The 18,280-nt window shown below is 42.7% G+C and overlaps 1 protein-coding gene across 1 annotated transcript; it reads left to right on the top strand.

Annotated features, from left to right (window-relative positions):
- Positions 1 to 9,236: 9,236 nt before the first annotated feature.
- On the top strand, positions 9,237 to 10,781 carry LOC113756516. The gene has a single exon (XM_027300157.1). The coding sequence runs from the start codon at positions 9,237 to 9,239 to the stop codon at positions 10,779 to 10,781; it is 1,545 nt and encodes a 514-aa protein (XP_027155958.1).
- The last annotated feature ends 7,499 nt before the right edge of the window (positions 10,782 to 18,280 follow it).

Below are 18,280 nucleotides of genomic sequence, written 5' to 3'. Positions count from 1 at the left end.
ACGCCATTGCCTTGGAACAACAAACCGAATCTGCCTTGCCCTTGTGAAGAAAGAAGGGAGCCGAATTACTTGTGTTTGAGAGTAGGGAGAGAGCCGAACTTCTTGGGTGAAGTGTGCAGCTGTGAGAGGAGGGTTTATAGGGAGTAATAGCCGACTTTAGGGAGGATTCAAGAGGAAGAAATCTAGAACTTTCAGAGTTCCAAATCTGGTTTGTGTTGGGTGTGAAGTGTGCGGCTGCCTAAGAGGGTTTCATAGGGGTTTCTTAGCCGACCTTGGGGAGGAATTAAGAGGAAAGAATTCTGGAAATTTTCGGTTGAGGGAGGAAAGAAACCAATCTGTTTTGAGAAGGATTAGGAAGTTGCCTAAGAAAGGTCTTCAAAGGAAGTTTCCAGCTCCAACTTGTTTTCCCAACTAGTTTAGGAGACTAAGTACAACACTTAGATAATTCTTGGACACTTTCCTATATTTTCTCATCCACTTTAGGACACTCTCCTACTTTCTCTCATCTATTCTAGGAAATCCTCCTATATTCTCTCATCCACCTTAGGAAACCACTCCTACATTTTGGGAACCTAGGGTTTGTTTTCTTCTTAGCGTTATTTCCCAAATCTGTCCGCCCAATAGACCTTCCAATCCGACCACTCCATCCCAAACATATCATCCAATTGTGTCCTATACTCTTGCATACTCTTGTGGGAAAAGTTGGTGACGATTGTTGGACTCGAGCAACATTTCTCAACTACCTAACCCAATAGGTAAGGGTACTTGGTAAGTCTAGCAGAGTGTTTGAGTACTATACACGAGCGTGAGTGATACACTAAGGGAGTGAAGTCAGGATATATATATTGCACCATTTCTTCTTGCTACTAACCTTTTGCAGGGCACCAAGAGAGACATGGAGCAACAACAACCACCCACTGACTACTCCTTGATGTTCACCGCCATGAAGAACGAGCTCAGGCGAGTTAGTGAGCAACAAATGGAGGAATTGCACACCCGGTTTGATGAACTCGCCAAGAGTCTTATCCCAGGGTCTCGTTCTGGATCACGCAACCGGAGTAGCCGCGGCCTCAAAGGAGCACCCAGTGAGGACTACTCCGCTAGTGAAGACGACGAGCAACCCGAGAAGCCTCGACGGGACACGCCTAAGAACGAACTCAAGGGGCTTAAGATACAAGTTCCCGCATTCAAAGGCAAAAGTGACCCTAAACCTTACTTGGAGTGGGAAGGCCGTATCGAGATGGTCTTCGACTGCTATGATTACAGCGAGGAACAAAAGGTTAAAGTTGCCACCGTGGAGTTCACCGACTACGCACTAGTCTGGTGGGACCAAGTAAGGACCCATAGGCGGAGGATGGGCGAACCACGTGTCCGGACTTGGGGAGAACTCAAGGCACTGATGCGCAAGCGATTTGTTCCTAGCTACTACAATCGCGATCTCCACTCTAAACTTCAAACTCTCACTCAACGCAACATGAGTGTGGAAAACTACTACAAAGAGATCGAGATGGCCATGATGAGGGCCAACCTTCAAGAGGACAATGAGGCCATGATGGCTAGGTTTCTTCGAGGTCTCAATCCTGACCTTCAAGAAGCCTTGGAGCTTCAACATTACTTGGACATGCACGACCTTCTAGAACTCGCTATTAAGGTCAAGCGGGGGAAGAAACTAAGACGAGGAGTACGTACTTTCCAATCTTCTAACACCACTTCATGGAGGGGCAACCAACCACGAAGGGCGACCCCCGAAGTTGGAAGTGCGGCGGCACCAACCTCTTCTAACCGAATCCAAGGTAACGCCTCTAACCGCAATTCCTATTCTACCCCTAACAAGGTTTCCGATGTATCCAGGTCCACTTCAAAGGCACCGCATGAGACCCCTAAGACTAGGAGTAGGGACATCAAGTGCTTCAAGTGCCAAGGGTTTGGACATATTCAATCTCAATGTCCAAACCAACGGGTCATGCTCATCACTCACAATGGCGAGATCGTGTCTGATGATGACGATTCTGAGGAGATGCCCGAATTGGTCAAAGACGACTGCCTGGAAGAAGAGTCAGCTGAGGAGGATTGCTCGCCTACACGAGGGGAAGTAGGTTGCTTGGTGGCACGGCGAGTACTAACCGCCCGAGTTAAGGAGGACGAGCAGCTACAACGAGAAAACCTGTTCTACACCCGCTGTAAGGTAGGCGACAAGGTGTGTAGCCTCATCATCGATGGTGGGAGTTGCACGAACGTGGTTAGTTTGCTCATGGTTGAGAGTCTAGGACTCCCCACCACCAGGCATCCAAATCCTTACCGCCTCCAATGGCTAAGTGAGGATGGCGAGGTACGAGTCTTCAAACAGGTACGCCTTCCCTTTTCAATTGGTACTTACACTGATGAAATCGTGTGCGACGTAGTGCCAATGCATGCTACGCATATCATTCTGGGAAGACCCTGGCAATTTGACAAACACGTCACATTCGATGGAAGAGCAAATAAGTACACACTTTTGCACGATGGCAAACGTAAGGTCCTTACACCTCTCACACCTGCACAAGTTTATGAGGACCAACTACTATTGCAAAGAGAGTGTGAACAAGACCGTCAAAGAAGGAAACTAAAAGCGGTCGACCCTGGTAAAAGCTCCACTTCTACGAGTGAGCAATCAACCAAGGGTCAAGTGAGCACACCTAGTGGTATACATGACAAATCACCTACTGCACCTACCACTAGGAAGCACAACATGATTATTAAGGCTAAAGATGTTAGAAAAGTGGTGAACTCTAATCAGCCTATACTTCTCATGATTTGCAAGCATGTGCTCTTGGATGTTGTTGAGCTCGATAAGGCATTGCCTTCGAGCATAGTTGCTCTTTTTCAGGAATTTGAGGATGTTTTCCCTGACGAGGTCTCTGATGGCTTACCACCCATTCGGGGGATTGAACACCAAATCAACCTCATTCCTGGAGCACCATTACCCAACAAACCTGCTTACCGCATGGGCCCTGAGGAGACCAAGGAGCTTCAAAGGCAAGTTGATGGCCTCTTAGATAAGGGTTGGGTGAAAGAGAGTCTAAGTCCTTGCACTGTGCCTGTGATACTTGTTCCCAAAAAGGACGGTACTTGGCGCATGTGCACTGACTGTCGGGCTGTGAACGCTATCACTGTCAAATATCGTCATCCCATTCCCAGACTTGATGATATGCTTGATGAACTCGATGGTGCCATTATTTTCACCAAAATTGACTTAAGGGGTGGCTATCATCAAATTCGAATGAAGGAAGGCGACGAGTGGAAAACAGCCTTCAAAACCAAACATGGTCTCTATGAGTGGCTAGTCATGCCTTTTGGCTTAACTAATGCCCCTAGCACCTTCATGCGACTAATGAACCATGTGTTGAGACATTTTATTGGCAAGTTTGTCATTGTTTACTTTGATGACATCCTGATCTATAGTCGTAGTGAGCATGAGCACCTAGAGCATGTGAGATTAGTTCTTGAGACACTTCGACAGGCGCGTCTTTACGCCAACCTCAAGAAGTGCACCTTTTGTACTAACGAGCTTGTGTTTTTAGGCTATGTGGTAAGTTCGCAGGGCATCAAGGTGGACAAATCCAAGATTGAGGCCATCGAGCAATGGCCAACTCCCACATCCGTCCCTGACGTGCGCAGCTTTCTTGGATTGGCGGGCTTTTACCGGCGCTTTGTCAAAGATTTTAGCACCATTGCCGCCCCGTTGACCGCCGTGACAAAGAAGAATGACAAGTTCCACTGGGGAGAATCACAAGAACAAGCATTTCTCGCCCTCAAGGACACACTCACACATGCACCTGTGTTAGCATTACCAAATTTTCACAAGACTTTTGAAATTGAATGTGATGCTTCTGGTGTAGGTATTGGAGCGGTCCTCATGCAAGACAAGAGGCCTTGTGCCTTCTTTAGTGAGAAACTGGGAGGAGCTGCATTAAACTACCCCACGTACGACAAGGAGTTGTACGCATTAGTGAGGGCCTTGGAGACTTGGCAACACTATCTTCGCCCTCGGGAGTTCGTGATACACACTGATCACGAGTCATTGAAGTACCTCAAGGGGCAACCCAAGTTAAGCAAGAGACATGCCAAATGGGTAAGCTTCGTTGACACATTCTCTTATGTCATTAAGTATAAGACTGGCAAAACGAATGTGGTAGCTGATGCCTTATCACGTAGACATTCGTTGCTTGCCCTTCTGGATGCCAAGTTACTAGGGTTCGAAATGGTTAAGGAACTCTACACAAATGATCATGACTTTGGTGATATCTATGTTGCTTGTGTTAAGAACCCGCATGGAAAATACTTCTTGCATGATGGATTTCTATTCCATGTAGATAAACTGTGTGTGCCTAACTCTTCCATTGTGCTCTTTTGATTCGAGAGGCACATAGTGGTGGTCTCATGGGCCACTTTGGCATTACCAAGACTCTGGCCATGTTGCAAAAGCACTTTTATTGGCCTCATATGCATAGAGATGTTGAACGCATGGTTGGTAGGTGCGCTACTTGTCACAAGGCAAAGTCTAAGACAAATCCATATGGCTTGTATACCCCATTACCTATCCCTCACCATCCTTGGGTTGACTTGTCTATGGACTTTGTATTAGGATTGCCTAGATCACCAAGGGGTAATGACTCCATCTTTGTTGTGGTTGATAGATTCTCTAAGATGGCTCATTTTATCCCTTGTCACAAAACTGACGATGCATCTCATATTGCTACTCTGTTCTTCAAAGAAATTGTCCGTCTGCATGGCATGCCTAAAACTATTGTTAGTGATAGAGATGTGAAGTTCTTGAGTTACTTTTGGAAGACGTTGTGGTCCAAACTAGGCACTAGGTTATTATTCTCTACCACTAGTCATCCACAAAGTGATGGACAGACTGAAGTTGTCAACCGCACACTTGGCACTTTACTTCGGGCCTTGATCAAAAAGAATCTTAAGTCTTGGGAGGAGTGCTTACCTTATGTTGAATTTGCCTACAATCGAACTGTGCATAGTGCAACACAATATTCTCCCTTTGAGATTGTTTATGGCTTCAACCCCCTGACCCCCCCTTGATTTGGTGCCCTTACCTTCCTCTGAGCACACAAGCTTAGATGGGAAAAAGAAAGCTGATTTTGTGCGCAGGTTACATGAAGCTGTGCGAGCAAACATCGAGAAGCGCACGCAGCAATACATCCAGCAAGCCAACAAGCACCGTCGCAAGATGATTTTTGAGCCTGGAGATTGGGTTTGGCTACACTTGAGGAAAGAGCGATTCCCCAAACAACGTCAAAAGCAAATTACCCCCAAGAGGTGATGGACCATTTCGAGTACTCCAAAGAGTCAATGACAACGCCTACAAATTGGAGCTACCTGGAGAATACAATGTCAGTGCAACCTTCAACATCGCGGACCTAAGTCCATTTCTTGACGAGGAGGATCCAGATTTGAGGGCAAATCCTTCTCAAGAGGAGGGGACTGATGTGTGCACGAGTCTCGGCCCACGCAATGACCCAGTCCGAGTCCCATTGGGCCCAGTCACACGTGCACAGGCCAAGCTCTTCAAAGAATCACTCCAAGCCCTGGTGAGAGTCGTCCAAGACCAACATGGAGTTCACAAAGATATTGAGGGCTTGGAGAGAGACAACCGAGCCATTTACACCTTGATCCAAGCCCATGAAAACTCAAGTGGGCCTCCAAGAGATTCGGCCGAGTAAGGTCTTAGCCTTTTATACTTATTAGATTGGATTAGTTTGCCTAGTAGAATGGGCCGGCCCATCTTTACACTAAGATGGCCGACCACCCCTTTAGGGTTTTCTTAGGATTTTTCTATTGTTACCTCTAGCTTATAAATAGGCTTGCTTTGTAAGGTTTAAGGGTAGTCGTTTTATCAATAAAATTGGTTTATTTTCGTTCCTTCTTCTAAGAAGAGAGTTCGAGCACTTTACTTGCTTTGGCAAGGGTTTTGAGCAATCTTGTGTCTTGTCCTAGATTGTTCTACCGACCTATCCCGTGGAGTAATCACCTTCATTGGAGTCGTCGTCCTACCGTCTTGAATCAAATCGTGTCGTCCGTTTGGTTCTAGATCTCGCAATTCCAAGCGTTGGACATCCTCGCTAGATCCTTGGGCAAACGTGCTACGTGTCTCGAAACGAGTTGATCGAGAAACGTATCATTTGTCCACTGCCTTGTTAATAAAAAAAAATGACACTGTTCACGTTACTGTTCATCCGAACCCAAAATCTGTTGGTGTGTTATCCTTTTTGTGTTTGTGTTTAGTTTGTCGATAATTTCTGTCCAAAATTTGCCGTAAGATTGTGTTCCCAAATCTGTTTTGGTCGTTAATCATTACTTGAGCAACAAGAAAACAAGTGGGGCGGCGGCTAGGGTTTCATTTGCGCTAGGGTTTCTTTGTTTCAAATCCGTCCAAGTATTGCTTGCTTTATCCAAGTTGTTTAATAAATTTTCCAAACTGATTTTTGGTAAAACTAGTTGGTGGTTTGTGAATTTGAGAGAATCTACAAGATTTAAGAGTTTCTTGAATTTCTTGATCCTTATCGTGAAGTTCTTGAAAATCTTGATAAGTGTCTTGCTAGTTCTTGAAGGGTTGTGGTTGTGCATTGGAGCGAATTGAGGGACTGACCAGATTTTGATCTTGACCCATTCGGCCAAGTGTTTGTGGCATTTGTTAAGTCAAAAAAAAAATAGAAACAAAAAAAAAAGAAAAGAGAATCTGATTGGCAAGATACAAAGAAAACAAGAGAGGAAAGTGAATTTTATTGCCCAAAACAGTCTCTTACATCTTGCTTCCAATCCAAAACAGAAAATTAAGCAAAGGAAAAAGAAAAGTACGCAAAAGTTTTGACCTACCTCTTCTTGAGATTCTTGATCACCTTGTGTCTTGGAAACTTGTACCACCCTTCGAATAAACATCTTTTTATACTCTCTTGCTGTGGTGAAGGGCTTCCTTGGTTTGGGAGTAAAATTCTTGGGAAATTCTTGAGCAGCCCGTTGGGGGGAAGCTTGAGTGACATTGCTTGCATCTCCTTGACACGCCATCTTCTTGCCTTGACCAATAGCCAAATTATCTTGAGCACTAAGACCAGAAATTCTGAATTGCACTTGTGATACGAACCAAGAGACACCATTGCGAACTATTCGAGTTCCCCTAGGATCCGTGACTCGAGCACGAGCTAAGAAGATGAGGGAGGAACTCCAAGTGAGATACAAGGCCAAGAAATTGTCCCCAAGGTCATTGAGGGACTTGAGCATGAAGGAATGAAGGTCATCCATGTAGTGCATGTCAAAGAGAACCATGCGTGACCCTTCTCTAGTCACATTTGCTGTTTTAGTTAAGTCATTGTAATAAGGGCTTAATGGTCCATAGCCTTGCTTTATTTACCTAAGGGATGACCTCATAAGGTTCGGTCAAGCCCACAATTCTTAAGGGCTTAATGGTCCATAGCCTTGCTTTATTTACCTAAGGGATGACCTCATAAGGTTCGGTCAAGCCCACAATTCTTAGTCTTATGGAAATAGTCAAACCTTAGTCAAGCCCACAATTCTAGACTAGTTTCACATTATTTAGTTTTTCATCTCTATGTAAGGCTATAAATAGCCCACACTTCCAACGGTTTTAGGCATTCAATCAATAAATCAGATTTTGAGAGTTTTCTTTGTTTCTCCAAGGCTTCTTGAATACCTTAGAATTTCTCTAGGTGTTCGTGACTTATCAATCTAGAATCGCACTAGGTTGTGGCGTCTTCTACCATTATACCAAGGCTCGTTAACCATGTGATTAACAGGTTGAGGTCATCCGCTCCAAACTTGGTGTCCTCTTGTCGATCCTGAAGCTAATCTTTTACGGGTTTCATCACAAGGTTGGCGACGTTCGTATCAATTGGTATCAGAGCTAGTTAAGAGGTATCACGTTATATCCCTTTATTTTTTTCCTTTTCGAGTCAAGTTGTCCAAAATTCTGTTTTCGTGTTCTAAGTTTGCTATCCGTAATTTCCAGATTTGTTTCATCATGTTCTTGTGTTATTTTTCCAGATTTGTCGAGTCATAAACTTGCGTCTAGTTGTTGTTGATTGCTGTGGTTAGCCTTGTTTGGTCCAGCCTTTTTTTTGTCTTATTCTTGATTCTTTGTTTGTGTTTGTGTCTTGTTTCTATCCTGTTATATCCATTTAATTCCAGTCTTTTGTTCTATTTGATCATCCGAGGTTACTGTTCATCCTAAAAAAATCAATTTGTAGCAAGGGTTTTAGAGTCCTATCTAGTTGTTACCTTGTGTTCTTGTTGTTTACATACAAAAAATATATATATATAGCTGGCTGACCTTACAAAATTCTTGAAAATCTGTCTTGATCAAAACTTGGGTTTCTTGAAGTCCTTGATTGTTTAAAACCACAATCTTGAAGTTCTTGAAACTTTAGTTGGGATTCTTGAAAGCCTCCAGAATTGACCAATGATAAGAAGAACATTCAGCCATGAAATTTGACTCTTGAAAGCCAACCTTCCTAAGCCACGAAATTTGACTTGAATTTTCCAACCTATTCAAAGTCAAATTTTCCAACCCGTTCAAGTCAAATTTTTGTTCCCAAAAATAACCAAATCAGTTCCAATCTTGATCTTGACCTTAGAATTTGTGGGAACCAGCAAATAGGAAGACTAATCCTTGTTTCCAAAGGATTAAGGAAGAAAAGTCAGCCTTGGATTTCCAAAATAGTCCCACCGCAACACAAATTTCTTTTCCATTCGGATTCCATCTTTGCAACCGTTGGTGAATTTCTATCCAATCATTAATTCTGAAAATTTTCATGCATCATTAGGTCAGTTTTAAGTGTCATTCTGAATCCTCTAAGTGTCCATTTACCTACCAAAACACTGACAAGAAATGCAGCAACCAGCAGCTCAAAATTCCAGTTTTGGGTAGAGTTTTGTCTAGAATCCTTAAAATTCAACTTTGAGTCATTCATTGAGTCGTGGTCAGTCCCTTCATCTTTTGTTCTTTTTTCGTTCAAAGTGCTACCATCTTGTGACCCTGGTTGGTAAGTCGATCCACACTAAAAGGAGTTCTAACTTCTTTAAGGAGTTGACCGAGGAGCCTTGAAAACACTTTGGCGAGTTCATTAGAGTGTTCAAACACGAGAGCGAGAGTAAACACGTGAGGAAGTGTGCGAGATAAACTTTGTTTCTTTCCATTATTATTTTTTTTTACCCTATACTTCACCATGGCTAACGAGGGGGGAGCAAGCTCCCAAGCTTTTGATCTTAAACTTTTCACAGAAGCAATCAAAGGCGAATTGGGACGCATGATGGACCAAAAACTTGAACTGATGCACCAACGCATTGACAGCTTAGAGTTGTCTCATGGAAGCTCCAAAGGCAGCCGTGGAAAGGCTTATGCACATGAGTCTAGCGACTCTAACTCAGACAACAACTATGAGCATAAGCAAAGTAGGTCTAAGCGTGATGCTAGGCCTTCAAATGACCACATTCCGGGCATAAAGATGAAAATTCCACCCTTCCAAGGACGATCAGACCCCGATGCCTACTTAGAGTGGGAGAAGCGGATTGAACTTGTCTTCGATTGCAATACTTACTCGGAGGAGCAAAAGGTCAAGTTGGCCGTGGTCGAATTCACCGACTACGCCGTTGTGTGGTGGGATCAACTCTCCACTAGTCGAAGGAGGAGTCGTGAACCTACCATACAAACTTGGACGGAGCTAAGACGACTAATGAGGAAGCGTTTCGTGCCAAGTCACTACTACCGTGACTTGTATCAAAAGCTTCAAACCCTCAACCAAGGAGCACGAAGTGTCGAGGACTATCACAAGGAAATGGAAATACTCATGCTACGGGCAGACATCATGGAGGATCGAGAAGCAACAATGGCACGCTTCTTGAACGGATTAAGGCCCGAAATCGCTGATCAAGTGGAGTTACACCACTATGTGGAACTTGGGGACTTGGTGGAGAAGGCCATCAAGATTGAAAGGAGGATTAAGAGGAGGGGTTCGACTCGGAGTTACTTCAACTTTTCACGCTCTTACCCCCGAACTACACCACCAAAGAAAGAGGATAAAGGGCCGAGTAATTCCACCCCTTCAAGACCGAGGCCGGATATGACTAAGTGGGAGTCTAAGGCAACACCAAAGACTGCCATTGAGTCGAGCATGGGGCGAAATCGAGAAACTAGATGCTTCAAATGCCAAGGCCGAGGGCATATTGCTAGCCAATGCCCGAACCAACGCACTATGATCATCTTACCCAATGGTGAGTTTCTCATCGATGATGAAGATGAGAAAGAGGAGTTGCCATCCCTTGAGGAAGAAGAGGAAGAAGAGAAAGCATTGCCCGTCGATGAACGAGTTGGACTCGTTGTCAGGCGAGCCTTAGCAACCCAAGTGAAAGCCGCCGACCATGCACAAAGGGAGAACATTTTCTACACCCGTTGCTATATCAAAGGCAAGGTATGTAGTTTGATCATAGATGGAGGTAGTTGTGCTAACGTCGCTAGTGCCTTGATGGTGGAAAAATTAGCACTACCCACTCTACGACATCCAACACCTTATTATTTGCAATGGTTGAACAATAGTGGGGATGTTCGTGTGACCAAGCAAGTCCAAGTACCTTTCCGAATTGGAAATTATGAGGACGTGGTGTTATGCGACGTGGTCCCTATGCAAGCATGTCACATACTATTGGGGAGACCATGGCAATTCGACAAGGGAGTTACATTCGATGGCATTACCAATAAATACTCTTTCAAGTAAGGCGAGAAGAGAATTGTGCTTGTGCCACTCACTCCTATCCAAGTTCGGGAAGATTAAGAAAGCCTGATCAAGGAGAGTGAGCATGAGAATGAGAAGAAAAAAATAGAAAAAGCCGACAGCTCAACAGAAAATGATAAAGCCGAGAAAATTGAGAGGAAAAAGACATATGGTGAGCCGGCCAAAATTGAAAAGAGAGAGAAAAGGCAAAATCTATTGATAAAAGCCAATGTAGTAAGAAAAGCTTTGAGTGTTAATACACCCATCTTTGTACTTTTGTGCAAAGAGGTGTTGGTTGTTACAAGTGATCTTACTAACACTCTACCATCTAGTATTGTCTCTCTTTTGCAGGATTATGAGGATGTCTTCCCCGATGAGATTCCAAATGGACACCACCAATAAGGGGATTTGAGAATCAAATTGACTTGGTTCCAGGTGCCCCACTTCCTAACAGACCAGCCTACAAAATGGGACCAGATGAGACAAAGGAGCTCCAACGCCAAATCGAAGAGTTTCTAACAAAGGGATGGGCACGAGCAAGCTTGAACCCATGTGCGGTTCCCGTCATCTTGGTGCCTAAAAAGGATAGAAGTTGGCGAATGTGCACTGACTGTAGGGCCGTTAATGCAATAACGGTAAAATATCGTCACCCTATTCCTAGACTTGATGATATGTTAGATGAGCTATATGGTGCTATGATTTTCACTAAAATTGATCTAAAAAGCGGTTATCATCAAATTAGGATGAAAGAGGGGGATGAATGGAAAACGGCCTTTAAAACCAAACATGGCTTGTACGAGTGGTTAGTTATGCCATTTGGACTAACTAATGCACCTAGTACGTTCATGAGGTTGATGAACCATGTACTTCGTCCATTCCTTGGAAAATTTGTAGTTGTGTATTTTGACGACATCCTGATTTATAGTAGGAGCCTAGATGAGCATGTTGAACATGTGAAACTTGTTCTTGATGTACTTCGAAGGGAAAAGCTCTATGCTAACCTTAAGAAATGCTCCTTTTGTACTGATCAACTTGTCTTCCTAGGCTTTGTTGTGAGTAAACAAGGAATCAAAGTGGATGAGGAGAAGGTTAAAGCAATTCGAGAATGGCTTACTCCAAGCACGGTGGGTGAGGTACGCAGCTTCCATGGTGTTGCTAGTTTTTATAGATGATTTGTTAAAGATTTTAGTACCATTGCCCACTTGTAACTGCTGTAATTAAGAAAAATGAGCCATTTGTGTGGGGTGATGCACAAGAACGTGCTTTTCAAATACTTAAACATCAATTCACACACGCATCACTACTTGCATTGCCATGCTTTGAGAAGATGTTTGAAATAGAGTGTGATGCATCTGGAGTGGGTATTGGAGCTGTTCTAATGCAAGAGGGCAAACCAATTGCATACTTTAGTGAAAAACTCAATGGGGCAGCTTTGAACTATTCCACTTATGATAAGGAGTTGTACTCCTTAATCCGTGCTTTAGAAACATGGTAACATTACTTGAGACCAAAGGGAATTTGTCATACACACTGACCATGAGTCGCTTAAGCACATTAACTCACAATACAAGTTGAATAAGCGTCATGTTAGGTGGATTGCATTTATTGAAACTTTCCCTTATGTGATTAAGTACAAAGTGGGAAAAACTAATGTTGTTGCTGATGCATTATCACGCCGGTACTCTTTGCTCGCTCAACTTGATGCAAGGTTGTTAGGATTTGAATTAGTTAAAGAGGTATACACCAATGACCCAGATTTCTCAGGTATTTATGACTCTTGTAGTTCAGCAACTCAAGGTAAATTCTACATCCTTGATGGATTTCTTTTCTACCTCAATCGACTGTGTATACCTAACTGCTCTATTCGCTCTTTACTTGTTAGGGAAGCACACGGAGGTGGCTTGATGGGACACTTTGGCGTGGCTAAAACCTTAGCTATCCTTCAAGAGCACTTCCATTGGCCAAGGATGAAGCGAGATGTGGAACGAATGGTGGCTAAATGCATCACTTGCCACAAAACTAAGTCTAAACTTCAACCCTATGGCCTTTATAGTCCTTTACCTGTACCTAAGGAAACTTGGACCGACATTTCCATGAATTTTGTTTTAGGGTTGCCTAGGTCAAAGAGGGGAAATGATAGCATCTTTGTTGTTGTTGACAGATTTTAAAAAATGGCACATTTTATACCATGTCACAAAACAGATGATGCATCACACATTGCTGATTTGTTTTTCAAAGAAATCATTAGATTGCATGGCATGCCTAGGACAATTGTCTCTGATAGGGATGTCAAATTTTTGAATTACTTTTGGAAAACTTTGTGGGGAAAATTGGGTACCAAATTGCTATTTTCTACTACTAGTCACCCACAAACTGATGGCCAAACTGAGATTGTCAATCGTACACTATCTACACTCTTGCGTGCCATCATTAGAAAAACATTAGAACCTGGGAAGAATGTTTACCCCACGTTGAGTTTGCATACAATCGCACGGTGCATAGTTCTACTCATTTTTCACCATTTGAAATAGTCTATGGTTTTAACCCTTTAACACCACTAGACTTATCACCTTTACCTTTTTCTGAGCACATTAACATGGATGGTGCTAAATGAGCAGATTTTGTCAAGAAATTACACGAGCAGGTACGCCTAAACATTGAGCGAAGGATGGACCAAGTTGCTCAACGGGTTAACAAGGGACGCCAACGCGTTGTGTTTGAACCTGGTGACTGGGTGTGGTTACATCTACGCAAGGAAAGGTTCCCAGTCCAAAGGCGCAATAAATTATTTCCCCGAGGAGATGGGCCATTTCAAGTCATCAAGCGCATCAATGACAATGCTTACAAACTGGACCTACCCGGTGAGTACAATGTGAGCGCTACATTCAATGTCTCTGATCTATCTCCTTTTCTTGCAGACGATGAAGCTGATTTGAGGACAAATCCTTTTGAAGAGGAGGGGGATGATACGAACCAAGAGACACCATTGCGAACTATTCGAGTTCCCCTAGGACCCGTAACTCGAGCACGAGCTAACAAGATGAGGGAGGAACTCCAAGGACTTGTTCATGAGATACAAGGCCAAGAAATTGTCCCCAAGGTCATTGAGGGACTTGAGCATGAAGGAATGAAAGTCATCCATGTAGTGCACGTCAAAGAGAACCATGTGTGACCCTTCTCTAGTCACATTTGCTGTTTTAGTTAAGTCATTGTAATAAGGGCTTAATGGTCCATAGTCTTGCTTTAATTACCTAAGCGATGACCTCATACGGTTATTTTTTTAATTTACCTAAGGGATGACCTCATAAGGTTGTTTACCTAAGGGATGACCTCATAAGGTTTGGTCAAGCCCACAATTCTTAGTCTTATGGAAATAGTCAAGCCTACAATTGTTAGTCTTAGTCAAGACCACAACTCTAGACTAGTTCCACATTTAGTTGTTCATCTCTATGTAAGGCTATAAATAGCCCACACTTCCAATGGTTTTAGGCATTCAATCAATAAATCAGATTTTGAGAGTTTTCTTGGTTTCTCCAAGGTTTCTTGAATACCTTAGAATTTCTCTAGGTGTTCGTGACTTATCAATCTAGAATCGCACTAGGTTGTGGCGTCTTCTACCATTATACCAAGGTTCGTTAACCACTGATTAACGGGTTGAGATCATCCGCTCCAAACTTGGTGTCCTCTTGTCGATCCTGAAGCTAATCTTTTACGGGTTTCGTCACAAGGTTGGCGACGTTCGTATCAACTTGTGAGGTGTGTGAGTTTGGATTGTGCGGTGGGGGAGCTTTAAAGCTTGTTGCTGCCGACTTTGCTAAGGATTTTGGTGGGCAAGGGGCCGAACCTGATTTATAATCCTTCTTAGATTAGGGTTTAGATGTTTCTTAAAAATTGTTTCCACGAGGAAAAGGATTTTCTAAAGATTTCCAAAACTAACTTGCTTTCCAAAGTCAATTAGGAAACTAAGTAAAGCACTTGGACAACTCTTTTCTCACGTAAATACTCTCCTACATTTTAGGAACACTCCCCTACATTCTCTCCTACGTTTTAGGAATACTCTCCTACATTCTAGGAACCCACTCCTACATTTTAGGAAGCTAGGGTTTCTGTAACAGCCCCACTTTCCCCTAAGGCGAACCAAAGGGGTTAGCAGACTGCCTGCCCAGCTCTCGCCAGGACTACGGATCAGTTCACGTCGATCTAATACGTTCCGGAACATACCCACGCGCGTAAACAAGTCAAAATCACAAAATAAAAAAAATGAAAAAAAATCGAAGCCGATGATGAACAGTACCGGCCCTGTCCGAATCCGGATACTAGGCCGAGAGTAGCCAAATTTTTCTTTTGCCGTTTGAAATACGAGTTAATCCGAAATCCAACCACATGTCAACCAAACATATATACATCGAAATGTAACATTTACAAGCCAAAAGCCAAAGCGGCATATCAAAACGATTCATCATGGATATACATGTTCGGTTTGCCAATCAAAAGAAATTGAACCCAATACACATTAGGGTTTCATTCAAAGAGCTATTCAAAAGACATTTACAGGAGCTCAACTTGACAACCAACTAACACAACCTTTTCCAAAAGTGGTCATTTCCTATAAGGAAAACAAATGGAACGGAATGAGGTTAAGCCCAGTGAGTTACTACCACATAAGCAACAAAGAGCATATAGCATAACCTTTCATTTCAAGTACACAATTAAAGAATAAAACAAGTCGGCAAAAGGATACGGACGGCTCTCAAGAGCCCATTTCCACGCTTACATTCTTGATCCAATCTCATTGACTCTCCGTCAACGTTTATGAGTACCAACCGTAGAACCCACTTCACTCCCATCCCTTCCACCAAACATACCCCAACCGGGCCCGCACTCCAATCAGTAGCTTTTGGTAATACTCGAGTTTACCGGAATCAAGAGTCTCATTACTACAAGATTCCCCAGTACAGTCCCCGTGGCATGTCAATTTTCACGACCAAGCCCTCGCCGGCTCGATTCAATTGACTACCGACGGGGTTGAGCTCAGTAGTACAGTAAGGCCGTTGGATACTCGTCCAAACGACACCAAATCAGTTTTTCATGAAATGAATTCAATATCTCATAAAGCAAGTGCAGTATATCAGTGAAGCGGTAAACAGTCATTAACGGTATCACAAGGGGTGAGGGCGGTCAAGTACACCCTCACCTCAATCAATTCCAATAGCCAAATAAGCCTTCAAGGCATCAGAATCACATATAGCAAAGCCACATTGTAACATTCAAGTGAGTAGTATACTCACTTATCAATTAAGTGTTGTTTCATGCACTTCCGTCAAGAGAATGTCGTGAACCACCGTCAGGTCCTAAAACACGTAAACAAATACAATGAGACTCGATAACGAGTCATAAAGCCATGCCATTCACAACCCCAATAGGGTTTCATATGCATATATAAGCATTATAGCAAACCAGAAATTTCAGCAATGCACTAACTTGACCTTAACAAAAAAACAGTTTTCGTCCTCCTTTTGCGGTAATGGCACAAAATGCGCTACGCTTATCGGATGAGGGTGCAAGACCCACCATCTCGAAGCTAAAAGACAGGGCTACAACAATGTAGAAGGCCACTCAGTCCAAATCCTAGCACAACTAGGTCAAATATGCGAAATACCAAACCAGAACCGTAATTGCAGGTTTACAAATCACACTATGCTGTAATTAGTCTAACTCAGTCTATACAGGTCCAAATTCATTGATTCCAAAGGCATGAGATAGCTAAGACATTAATATACATTTCAGCAGAAGACACCAACAATCAAATCCAAAGAAATTCCAGTCAAAACAGCCAATTTCAGACGCAGTTCGCACATTCTGATCAACCCAGAACAGCAACAGTAAAATCGACATTTCTCACTCTACACTACTCCAAATGACCTGAAATTTTACAGGAACCTCAAACACATCAATACCTACAACTTTCATGTTTTAAGAAAAGGCCAATTCGGCCTCTAACCATATGATCCAAAACCGGACAGAAAGGGGATTATGAAACCCTAACTTTTCACATTTCCTTCCAAACCCAAAATTGGTTGCAATTACCAATCATTAACACCTACTAGAGTCATTACCCCTCATTACCAACCATCATAAATAACCACAACATCATGATCACATTAAACCAGAAAATTCCTCAATAAAAGAAAAACTTAACCAATTCATCTCAAACCAAGAAATAAACCACAAATTTCAGCACTTTAGCCACCACTAGGCACAAATTAAGCATCATTAGGTGTAGGAGGAAGTTCAATCACCACTTACCTAGTAAACAAGAGAAAAGGAATTGTAGAACACCATAGCTTCCTTGAACACTTCCAAAATATCACTTACTAGCACCAAATGGAGGGATTTTATGGAGTAGAAACAAGTTTAAGCAATTGGTTTGGATGATTTGAGCTAGTTGGAAGCTTAAAATTGGAGAAGTTTTCTTTCTTCTTGAGCTTAAGGTGGTCGGCCAACATGGAGAAAGAAAGAGTGAATTTTTAGTCAATTTTTGAGATATTTAATCCAAGGGTAAGAAAGGTCAAAAAGGTGAATAGTTGTCTTAGGCTTCAACCAATGGAAGTGTGACACTTGTCACTCTATTAAATGCATTTCTATCCTTTTGTTTCCTCTCACATCAATCACATCTCATTCTCTACTTATCTCTTAACACCCGATAAATTTCAACCAGTATCCAAAACTTAACCTAATTGGCCGAATTTTTTCCGAACTTATCGCACTAGTGGGGCCCACGTCCATAATCTATCCGTAATTTTTCAAAAACTACCCAATGCTAGAAAAATCATCTAAAACTATAATTACTCATAAAATCCACCAAGAAAATTTTCCTACGCCAGAAAATGCAGAAAACATGCCATTAAAGGGGAAAAATCCTAGGAAAAACATTAAGGGAAAATACGGGTTCTCACAGTTTCTTTCTTTTATGTTCCCATTGGCACACTTCCATTTCTATCCGCCACTATTGGCCTTCCAAAGTCGTTCATTCCCACTTCATTTTGCACCCACATTTGTGTCTTACCTTCTTGGTTACACTTGTGGAAAAAGTTGGTGACAATTATTGGACTTGAGCAGTCTTTCTCAACTACCTAATCCAACAGGTAAAGGTATTTGGTAAGTCCATTAGAGTGCTTTTGAGTGATACACACGAGAATAAGTGATACACTAAGGGAGTGAAGTGAGGATATACTTGTGTTATTTTTCTTGTTACTAACCTTTTGCAGGGCATAAGGAGGGACATGGAGCAAACTCAACCGACCACAGACTACTCGTTGATGTTCACCGCCCTGAAGAACGAGCTCAGGCGAATTAGTGAGTAACAAAAGGAGGAGTTGCACACTAGCTTTGAGGAGCTATCCAAGAGTCTCACATGAGACTCTCGTTCTTGGTCTCACAACCGGAGTAACCATAGCACCAAGGAGGCAAATAGTGATGAATACTCAGCTAGTGAAGATGAC

This window comes from Coffea eugenioides, unplaced genomic scaffold, assembly GCF_003713205.1.
Source record: "Coffea eugenioides isolate CCC68of unplaced genomic scaffold, Ceug_1.0 ScVebR1_2386;HRSCAF=3406, whole genome shotgun sequence".
Classification (NCBI taxonomy): domain Eukaryota; kingdom Viridiplantae; phylum Streptophyta; class Magnoliopsida; order Gentianales; family Rubiaceae; genus Coffea; species Coffea eugenioides.
This window is presented reverse-complemented; position numbering and strand designations above follow the sequence as displayed.